General features: G+C 44.1%; 1 protein-coding gene across 1 annotated transcript; it reads right to left on the bottom strand.

Moving 5' to 3' along the window:
- Positions 1-5,070: 5,070 nt before the first annotated feature.
- Positions 5,071-10,414, bottom strand: LOC134205038 (DNA-directed RNA polymerase II subunit RPB2). Its single transcript, XM_062679908.1, has 5 exons — positions 10,240-10,414; positions 9,950-10,089; positions 8,613-8,699; positions 5,347-8,541; positions 5,071-5,278 (listed from the first exon to the last, which is right to left on the bottom strand). Exons 1-5 carry the CDS (start codon positions 10,256-10,258, stop codon positions 5,189-5,191), a joined length of 3,531 nt encoding a protein of 1,176 aa, XP_062535892.1. The 5' UTR covers positions 10,259-10,414; the 3' UTR covers positions 5,071-5,188.
- Positions 10,415-10,744: the final 330 nt, after the last annotated feature.

Raw genomic sequence — 10,744 nt, 5'->3', positions numbered from 1 at the left:
TGGACTCTTTTTTTCTGGCTGCTAGTGAATGTGACTACGACGTAATTGTTTTGACGGAAACTTGGCTAGACGAACACATCCTCGGCATACAGCTATTCGGTCCTAAGTTTGCTGTTTACCGTACAGATCGTAATTCAGCTAACAGTACTAAGTCTCGCGGAGGAGGAGTCTTGATAGCAGTCTCAACACGCTGGAATAGCTACGTTGACTCTACATTGACAAGCATTGCATTGGAGCAGTTATGGATTAGAATTTCTACTGCCGATCGATTGGTTAGCATAGGAGTATTATATCTACCTCCAGACCGGCGTAGCGACATAAATTGTATTCGGGATCACATGAACTCTTTTAGCTCTATTAGTTCCAACCTGGACTTCAATGACTTCGTCTTGCAACTAGGAGACTATAATCAACCGAACTTGGAATGGGTTGCATCGGAAGACGGGTTTATGCATGTGAACCCTCAATCTGTTTTGTCTACCAGTAGCTCCGCATTGGTCGATGGTTTTTCGTTCAATTGCTTGACTCAGCTTAATGGAGTGGCTAACAGAAATGGACGGGTTTTGGATTTCGACCTCGCCAACGATGCAGCTAAATCTACTTGCACCGTTTCCGAAGCCATCGAACCTCTCATCTACCTGGATGCTGACCATCCCGCTCTGGACATAGTCGTCAACCTTCCGGGCCTGTTTACGTTTGACGATGCTTCTGACGTGCACCAAATGTACGACTACCGCCGAGCTGATTATGATAGTATTTGTGATGCTATCTCATGTATTGACTGGTCACCCATCGAGATTGACGTATGTGTAGATGATGCTGTTAATTATTTCACTCGCCAAATTCATCGTATAATTGCGGAGCACGTGCCCCTGTGTCGCCCGAAGCCTAAACCTCCCTGGTCGAACAGTCGTCTGCGTCAGCTAAAGCGAAGTAGGGCAAAAGTATTGCGACAGTACTGCAAGAATCGCACGCTGATTACGAAGCAGGAGTTCAACCGTTCCAGTACTGCATATCGTGTATACAATCGATTCCTTTATCGTCGTTACGTGCTTCGAACACAATCATCACTCCGTAGAAACCCCAAATGTTTTTGGTCGTTTGTTAACTCCAAACGAAAGGAAGTTGGTCTGCCTTCGTGCTTGCATCTGGGTGAAGAAATCGCCAGTTCTGAGCTGGAAAAATGTAATTTATTCGTTCGACACTTCCTAAGTACATTCAATGCCACCAGGGCCACCGCCGATCAAATAGCTGTTGCAAATCAATTCACGCCTAGAAATGTTTTAGATTTACATGCGTTTATAATCGATGAGCAGACCGTTCTGTCAGCCATCAGAAAATTGAAAAACTCGTACACTGCCGGCCCGGATGGTATTCCGTCTTCTGTGCTCAAGAATTGTTCGAACTCGCTGGCTACCCACTTAGCTAGGATTTTCACACTGTCGCTCCAGGAGGACAATTTTCCTGATGAATGGAAGATGTCGCACATGTTTCCTGTTTACAAAAAAGGCGACAAAAGGAATGTACAAAATTACCGAGGCATCATATCCTTATGTTCTTGCTCCAAAGTATTCGAGATAATCATGAATGACGTTTTATTCAGTGCCAGTAAAGCGTACATCTCTACTGCACAGCACGGCTTCTATCCAAAGCGATCTGTAGAAACGAATTTAATAGAGTTTGTTTCGCTGTGTGTTCGCACCATGGACTCCGGTGGTCAAGTTGATGCAGTTTATACGGATTTGAAAGCAGCGTTCGACCGCGTCGACCATGGAATATTGCTTGCAAAGTTAGAACAACTTGGAGTTAGTCGCCATCTAGTGTGCTGGTTCAAATCATATCTGTCGAACCGATTGCTTTCTGTGAAAATCGGTTCTTCACAGTCTGAATACTTCTCCAATACTTCTGGTGTACCACAAGGAAGTAATCTGGGGCCTCTCTTGTTCACGCTGTTTATCAACGAACTCTCCCGACTTCTACCTCCTGGTTGTCGTTTGTTTTATGCGGATGATGTTAAAATGTTTAAGATTATCAACAGCATCGAGGATTGTGAAGAACTGCAATCGCATGTGGATAGAATGGCGAACTGGTGTTCTGCTAATCTCCTGACGCTCAGTATTCAAAAATGTAATGCCATTTCCTATTATCGGAAACACAAGCCGATAGTTTTTGACTATTGTATCTCTGGTACTAACCTCGAAAGAGTGAATAGGATTAAGGATTTAGGAGTCACACTGGATCAAGACATGACATTCAAGCCGCACTATAACGACATCATCGCAAAAGCTAATCGGCCACTCGGATTCATTTTCAAACTATCTGAAGACTTCCGGGATCCTCATTGCCTAAAATCTCTGTACTGCTCTTTAGTTCGTTCTATCCTTGAATTTTGTGCTGTAGTTTGGAGCCCTTATCATAGCGTCTGGATCTCAAGGCTAGAAACCGTGCAGCGTAGATTCGTGCGTTATGCACTTCGGCACCTTCCATGGAGGGATCCCGTTCATCTTCTCGCATATGAGGATCGATGTAGACTACTTGGTATTGACACTCTTCAAATGAGAAGGAATAGATCGCAGGTTGCCTTCGTGGCCAAAATCGTGACTGGTGAAATTGACGCTCCGGAACTTCTCATGAGGTTAAATCTTTATGCTCCGGAACGAACAATGCGTCAACGAGATTTCCTGCACCTTTCTCCGCGTAATCGAATGTATGGCATGAATAAACCTTTCCGTGCTGCTGCGGCTGCTTTTAACAACATTTATAGGCTATTTGATTTTAACTTACCATTGACCACTTTTTTAAGAAGATTGTAATCGTTTAATGTATATTTGTTTAAATTTACTATATTCATTAAGACTACCAAATGTCAGATGAATCAATACAATAAACATAAACATAAACATACGGTATGCAGACTATCCGGTCCGATGACCGGTCTATACATTTCCTCCCTTCCTACCTGAGCGTTCATGTTACCGATGACGATTTTGACGTCCCGCAGTGGGCATCCATCGTATGTCTGCTCCAGCTGCGCATAGAACGCTTCTTTCTCGTCGTCGGATCTCTCTTCGTGTGGGCAGTGCACGTTGATGATGCTATAGTTGAAGAAACGGCCTTTTATCCTCAGCTTGCACATCCTTGCGTTGATTGGCTGCCACCCAATCACGCGTTGGCGCATCTTTCCCAGCACTATGAAGCCGGTTCCCAGCTCGTTGGTGGTGTCACAGCTTTGGTAGAAGGTCTCCCGGAATCTAGCCTGTGCCCTTTCTTATAGATTGGGCATATGACGCAATCCAACCAGCCGGTAAGCAGTTCTTCATCCTCCCATATTTTCTGGATAATGTGGTGGATTGATTGACGCAGATGCTCATTTCCGTGTTTGAGAAGCTCGACCGGGATCTCGTCCTTCCCAGCAACTTTACTGTTTTTCAGCACGTTTAGAGCCTTCTTTACCTCGTCCAGCGTTGGTGGTTCCACAGCTTGACCGTCGCCGACTATGTCCATTCCGCCCCTTAATACACCTTCATTTTCACTATTAAACAAATTTTCGAAGTGCTCCTTGCACCTGGCTGCCACCATAGTCTTGTTTGCCAGCAAATTCATTTCTCGGCCATTGCACCTCCGCATATCGTTACTATTTATGTTCTCCTGCGCTTCAGCTGTCACAAGCTTTTCGTGTTGCGGTGGATTCGTTTCTCTTCTGCCCTTACTACACTGTACCGCTCTCTGTCATCATCAAATCAACCCTTTCGTTGGCGTCGCTGTACAGTGCCTAACACTTCCTGCGCTGTTGTAGTCACAGCTTCGTGGATATTATCCCACAATCTGTTGACGTCGCCAGATCCGGTGGAATCTCCTATCCACTCGTCCAGCTTTTGGTGCTACTGTTCAGCAACTCCATCAACTGACAAGCGTTGAAACGCATCGTTCTGTTGTTTTGTGAATTCGTGACGCTGGAAAATCGCGCCCGAATTTTCGCAACTACAAGGTGGTGATCCGACAATCTTTACATCGTGTGTTGGGCACTCTCCGTAGGCCTTATAGAACTCATCCTTCACGTCATCAGGTTTATCGTTCGTTTGGGCATAGATGCTGATCAGGCTATTGTTGAAGAATTTGCCCTTCTTTCTTAACACGCTTCCACCGGATAACACGCTTCATCTGCTTCCCGATCACCAAGAAGCCAACTCCTTGTGCTGCTCTGTCACCGCCGCTATAGTAGATGTGGTACTTGAATGAAGTGTTCGCTATGGGATTCACCGCCCGGAATTCACGTTCTCCAGTTCTGTGCCACCGTATTTCCTGGATTACTGCCACACTTACGCCGACCTTCTGCAGCTCACGAGCCAGGAGCCCAATATGTGCGGGTTCATTCAAAGTTCTCACGTTCCAAGATCCCACTTTTAAATCGTTGTCCTTTATTTGTTGCCGGGTCTGTTGCCGTTGAATCAGTCCGTTTGCTCTACTTTTGCCTTTCTTGGTAACTGTAGAATCTTCGGTAGGCTACCTTACCATGGTTGCGGTACCTGAATCGCGTTGAAGGGGCTGCCTTCTCGATACTGACACGATACAGCATGTTGTGCACAGTTTTGTTTAGAGTCCCTCGCTGGCACTCGGACGATGATAAGCCGCTCCTGGAGGAGAGGAGGAGAGACGCTCGATCAGATTTGCACCTCCGGAGAGGAGCAAATCCCCCCTTCCCTGTCAGCATACGACCATAGTTCCCACCGGGATTAGTTACCAGATCTTCTCTAAGGTTACTCGTCAGCGCCACGAGGTGATAGGGATAGGAGTTGCTGCATAACAGGCTAAGGATCGCGAAATGGGGTCTATTTTATTTCATCAAATACACGAAGTACCAATGGTACGCTTTACCCAGCATTTGCCGTGCCCATGGCAGAATGAATGATAAAAAAAAGTCAACCAGTCCCGTCCCTGTCCCTGACTTTGAGTGATATATCGTTTTGGTCGAATCATACGTGTAAACGTTCAAAGAATAAAAGCATACTACTATACAGAGTTTAAATCTCAAGTCACTCGGGAGATTCTCTAAATAAACAACACGCACGATTATTACACAATTGTCTTGAATAAAATAGTCTAAATGAAGTTTCAAATGGGTCATCAATAAGTAATTCTTACTACTATTACATCCTGAAGCTCCAGAACAGTATAGAGTAACGCGCAATTAAAGCACCATTAAACGCGGTGCGATATTCATAGCCATCAGTTCCTGGAATAATAGTTTCGCGGCATACGGCAGCTTTACCTGCGATATCTGTGGATAACATAAAGCAATAGTCAAACTTAGAGATATGAACAAACGCAAGTGTTTCATTAGTTTACCTGTGTCTTATTCTTGCATCCCTTGCATTCGAACGTATTGTTGCGCATATTGGCAATCGCAATCAGGCCGCAGAAGTTACACACATGTATCCGGTAGGGGTCGGATACCTCGAATAGGCGCTCTCTTAAGAATTGAGCAGCACCGTGCGAGATTTGACAATCACGTTCCATCTCTCCGAAACGCAGACCACCGTCACGGGCACGACCCTCCATAGGCTGTCGGACCAGAATTTGCACCGGACCTCGAGCACGCGAATGGATCTTGTCATCCACCATATGCTTGAGACGCTGATAGTATGTAGGACCCAGGAAAACCTGGGCATTGATTTTCCGACCGGTATGACCGTTGTACATCACTTCGTTGCCACGGAGTTGATAGCCGTACTCCTGAAGGAAAGTGGAAATCTTCTGCACGTTAACAGCATCGTTAAACGGCGTCGCGTCACCGATTTCACCTTTGTTGGAACCCAGTTTACCCTGGATGCACTCGATCAAGTGACCAATTGTCATACGGGATGGAATGGCGTGCGGGTTAATAATGATGTCCGGAGTGAGGCCCTCACACGTGAAAGGCATATCCTCCTGGCGATACTGGATTCCACAGGTACCCTTCTGACCGTGACGGGAAGCAAATTTGTCACCGATTTGCGGGATACGAACCGAGCGGACACGAATTTTACAAAACTTGTAACCTTCGCTGTTCAATGTCAACATAACCTGGTCGACAATTCCGGTTTCCGAATTACGCAGGAAGGTGGACCCATCTCTCTTGGTATACCGCTTGGTAGTACCGTCCAGATCGTCGTCTGTTTCCGGGAGTGTGATAGTTTTGCCGATAACGACATCATCGCCAGAAACACGGAGACCCGGTGCGATGATACCATCGTCGTCCAGTTTGTCGTATAGAGCGTTTCGCATTCCCTGGCAGGTTTGCCGATTGGGTTTTTCGAATTGTTCCTCCTGATCGCCGATTTTCTTACTCTCTGAATCCTTATAAGAACGGTAGAACACTGATCGGAAGAAGCCACGTTCTACAGCGGATGCGTTCAAGATGACAGAATCTTCCTGGTTGTAGCCAGTGTAGCACAGAATTGCTACGATAGTGTTGATACCGGCTGGAAGCTCACGGAAACGTAGATATTCCATAGAACGAGTGGTCACCAACGGTTTCATCGGATAGTAGAGTACGTGCGCAAGTGTATCCATCCGAACGTGGAAATTGGTGATGTAGACGCCCATAGCTTGCTTACCCATAGCGCTTTGATAGGTATTACGCGGACTCTGATTGTGATCCGGGAACGGAATAATGGAGGCACAAACGCCGAGGATCATAGCCGGATGAATTTCGCAGTGAGTATAGGTGGTACAATATGCGTACTCCTTGTCCTGCTTTAAATCGTACGGAGTCATCGCAATCATGACAGTTTCCTCTTCCAAAGTATCGATATATTCAACGACACCAGAAGCGACCAGCACTTGCCAGCCATAGTTGTTGTAGTCACGATCCTTCAACATGTCAACATGATTTTTGCGTAATAATAGACTTCCGTTTTCGACAATCAGCAAAGGTCTACAAATGCGTCCAGCATCGGTATAGATACGAATCTCTCTGTCTCGAATATCACGAATCATAGATACTTCAGATACGATGATATCCATCTGACGACGTAGTTTTCTCAGTGTGGCCGTCAACTGCTCCGGATCGCGATGTATTCCAACCCAGCATCCATTGACAAATATTTTAGTGGCGTCGGCTATCGCAGAAGGGGCAATTTCTTCAAGGTTTTCCATCGACCACTCCTCCAAGAACTCAAGAATTGGCGACGGTTGCGATCCGACGGATATGTAAGCCATGAGAGCAATATTTTTTACTAATCCGACAGCAGCACCTTCAGGTGTTTCGGCGGGGCAAATCATGCCCCAGAGAGTGTTGTGTAACTGACGAGGTTTGGCCAGCTTACCGTCACGACCAATCGGAGAGTTGACACGGCGCAAATGGGACAAAGTTGAGGCGAATGTAAGTCTGTTCAACACCTGAGATACTCCGGCACGAGCCTGATGGGCCTTTTTCTGATCTCCCCAGTTACCTGTGGCCAACGAATAACGCAAACCGTCGGTAATGATTTTGGTTTTGATTGCCAGCTCCAGGTTGAAATCCTTTCCACGATCGATGAACTTTTGTGCGTACATGCGCACCTCCTTAACAAGGCTCTTGAACAATCCTCGGAACAACAATGCCATTAACGGTCCTGCCAAATCCAAACGTTTGTTTCCGTAGTGATCACGATCGTCCAATTCACGACGACCTAACGCAGCCAACAACAGCCTGTGCACCATATAACCAAGGAAGTAGGCTTTTTTTGTCTCACAGAAATCCGAAACACCCACATGAGGCAACATTTCCTTCTGCAAGATTTCCTTAGCGTACTTGATACGTTTGTCTTTAGTGACACCAGGACGAGCACCTCTTGCACCAATGAAGTTCAAAGCCACGTTCTGCTCCTGCACGACGAAAGCTTCGTCGAGCGATGGCTTGACCATTTCCATCATTTCTGGATCGTCAAAATCGTAAATAATGTGCTCGAGGATATCACGATCGGCCACAAAACCCAATGCTCGAAATACAATCATGATCGGAATTTCCTGTTTTACGTACGGTAGGATGGCAATCACCCGTTGGCCGATGGCCGACTTCTTGATACTTTGACCACCACGCGCCATCATGTTGCACCAGAGTGTGGATGTTGGGCGGGAGCTATGTTCCAAGCAGGAACGAATTTCCGATTTGTAGGCATACTTGCCGTCTTTCATGCTGAACACGTACACCGTATTGGTGGCCATTTTTTCCTGTGCAATCAACACCTTCTCGGAACCGTTGATAATGAAATAACCGCCGGGATCAAGGGGACATTCGTTCAATTCGGTCAAATCACGATCCGTCAACTGTGAAAGCAAGCAGTACGTGGATCGCAACATGATTGGAATTTTTCCGATGAACGTCTTCTGATGTTGAGTTTCCACCGGTTCTTGACCTTCTACGATTTTTGTTTTGGTGATATCAACGTACAACGGCGCAGAATACGTAAGATTACGCAGACGTGCCTCATTCGGCATCATAGGCGACGGTGAACCATCCTTTTCCCAATGGGTCGGCTTCGAAAGATAAATCTGATCGAATTTCAGTACATATCGTGTCTAGAAGGAAAGAAAACATTATAAAAAAATAACGTTCTTAAGTATGATGCCGAAATGCGTAGAAGATATACCGGCGTTTCAATATCTCCAGAAGTGTGCTGAGCTTCTGCCGTCAGTTCAATAGCTGGGGAATCCTCGACGATTCGTTGAACGGACATCTGCCAAAACAAAGACAAATTAATATATATACTACATGGAGTATGGACATAACGACAATATTCTCCAAACTGTGGGCTTCCAGATTCCAAAATTACCATCTACCATCTAATCATATATTAATTCTTCAATTCAGCTTACCATTAAATTGATCCTTTGATTAGTGAAAAAATATGGGTTTCTGTTTTACCTTTCTCGTACAACAATGTTTTTTGGAATTAGACTGATAATTATACGGAAGGCTCGAAGTCGTTTCAACATAAAATTCCAAGGTATAAACTGATTCATATTTATAAAACAAAATATTTTTCCCGATTTAATTCAATTTCCTATTTCATCACTCCAAAATTCACCAAAGGGGTGATAAAATTGGTACATTACTGCTTATACAATTGAGGAATACAAGATTTCAGTACCAAATTTTCAAAACGACTTATCTGTTTTTGTAAACAAAGATTTAAACGTCTATTTGACGAATCTGATCGCACTCCCAAGCAAACCAACACCACCCAACACTATCGACAGGTAACCTAAGGCTTCCTCTACGTATTCATGGTGTTGGTTTGCGTGGAAGTGCTATCAGATTCGGCAAATCGACGTTTGAATCTTTGTTTACAAAAGCAGATAAGTCGTTTTGAAAATTTGGTATTTTCTGGAAGAATAAAATATATCTTCTGTAAAATAGAAGATTCTGTATAAGAAAATTGATTATCAGTTTATTCATTTTTTTTCTTTTATTTACCACCTTTGTTGTCCAAAGACCAAATGGATAAAAAAGGAATTCATTTGTTCCGGCCTTATTACCCAATTTGAAAAACAAATGCGAGGCAAATTTGAAAAACATATATTTAAAATGTTCTGAAAACTCATATGTGAATATGTACAATGTACATTATGTGGAAGATATTGATTTGAAAAACTGTATTGGAGGTAATCACTTTCCCTTCGATGGGACTCGAACCCACGACCCTCAGTACTGGGGGGTCATGGTTTCGAGTCCCATCGAAGGGAAAGTGGTTACGTCCAATACATTTTTCAAATCATTATCTTCCACATAATGTACATATTCACATATGTGTTATCAGAACATTGTACATTAATGTGCAAGTCGGGTGGTTTAATACCCGGAATATAGGCAATTAACATGAACTGAAAAGCATATAGTTTAGACGAGACCCTACAAAACTTCACGGATTCATATCAAAAAGAGTCGACGAATCATTAAAAGATTTTTTTAAGTTAGAACCCTCACCTGAATGAACTCATCGAAACTGTCCAGCTGCTGCCTGACAAGACCTTTCTCGTCAAAGTAGGCGTTGATGACGATCCAGCAGGCTTCTTGCCACAGTTCGTGAGAGATTTCCTCTGGATCCTCCTCCTCAAAGTGGTCCACTGTGGAAGCGTATCAAAATTCAGAAAACGATTCAAAAACCGTGGGCTCCGCCACCATTGATATTTGTTCTTCTTATTATTCATTTCAAAGCGATGATTTTAAAAGATACAAAAACAATGGAAATTCGCCTATTTTGAGCCGATACTTACCATCTTCATTATCAAACATAATGATTCTGTCTTTTCACGATATCGAATCGCGAAAATAATATTTTATTGAATTAAATTCAATAATTCTTTTTGTCGCTAAAAATGATGCGTCGTTTCCTTTCTGCGATTTTCTTAACTTGCGGCCGGTTTGACATTTTCCGTGATCAGGGTAGAACTGAGGGCAGCCTCTGCAGAGGCAAAAAAACGGCTGCGTTCAAAAGCCTTTATGATGCGTACACGGAGAAAGTTCAATAGGCCTTTTTACGAGACCTTTTAGATCAACTGAATTTTATTTATCGTCAATGAATTATTGGCAGTGGCTGATTTTCTACCCGCCGCTGTCTCATCCAGGCGCTATAGTATATGCGCAAAATAGCCAGCAAGAGTTAACCACCAGAAATTTGTATGGCGAAAGACATCTAACGCGGGTTTTCTCAAAATTAGAAACGTTTCATGGAAAACTATTTGGTACCGGTTATGTACACTGACAAAAATCCAATCATCT

Source organism: Armigeres subalbatus, chromosome 1 (assembly GCF_024139115.2).
Source record: "Armigeres subalbatus isolate Guangzhou_Male chromosome 1, GZ_Asu_2, whole genome shotgun sequence".
NCBI classification, from domain to species: Eukaryota; Metazoa; Arthropoda; class Insecta; order Diptera; family Culicidae; genus Armigeres; species Armigeres subalbatus.
The sequence above is the reverse complement of the archived record's forward strand: the minus strand, read 5'-3'. Positions and strand labels throughout refer to the sequence as shown.

Bases quoted from the DNA above. Each gene is read 5' to 3' on its own strand.
- LOC134205038 (XM_062679908.1), bottom strand. The intron at 8,700-9,949 runs GTGAGGGTTCTA...TTGTTTTGGCAG, and splicing joins GTTTCGATGAGTTCATTCAG to ATGTCCGTTCAACGAATCGT. The intron at 8,542-8,612 runs GTATATCTTCTA...CTTTCCTTCTAG, and splicing joins CTGGAGATATTGAAACGCCG to ACACGATATGTACTGAAATT.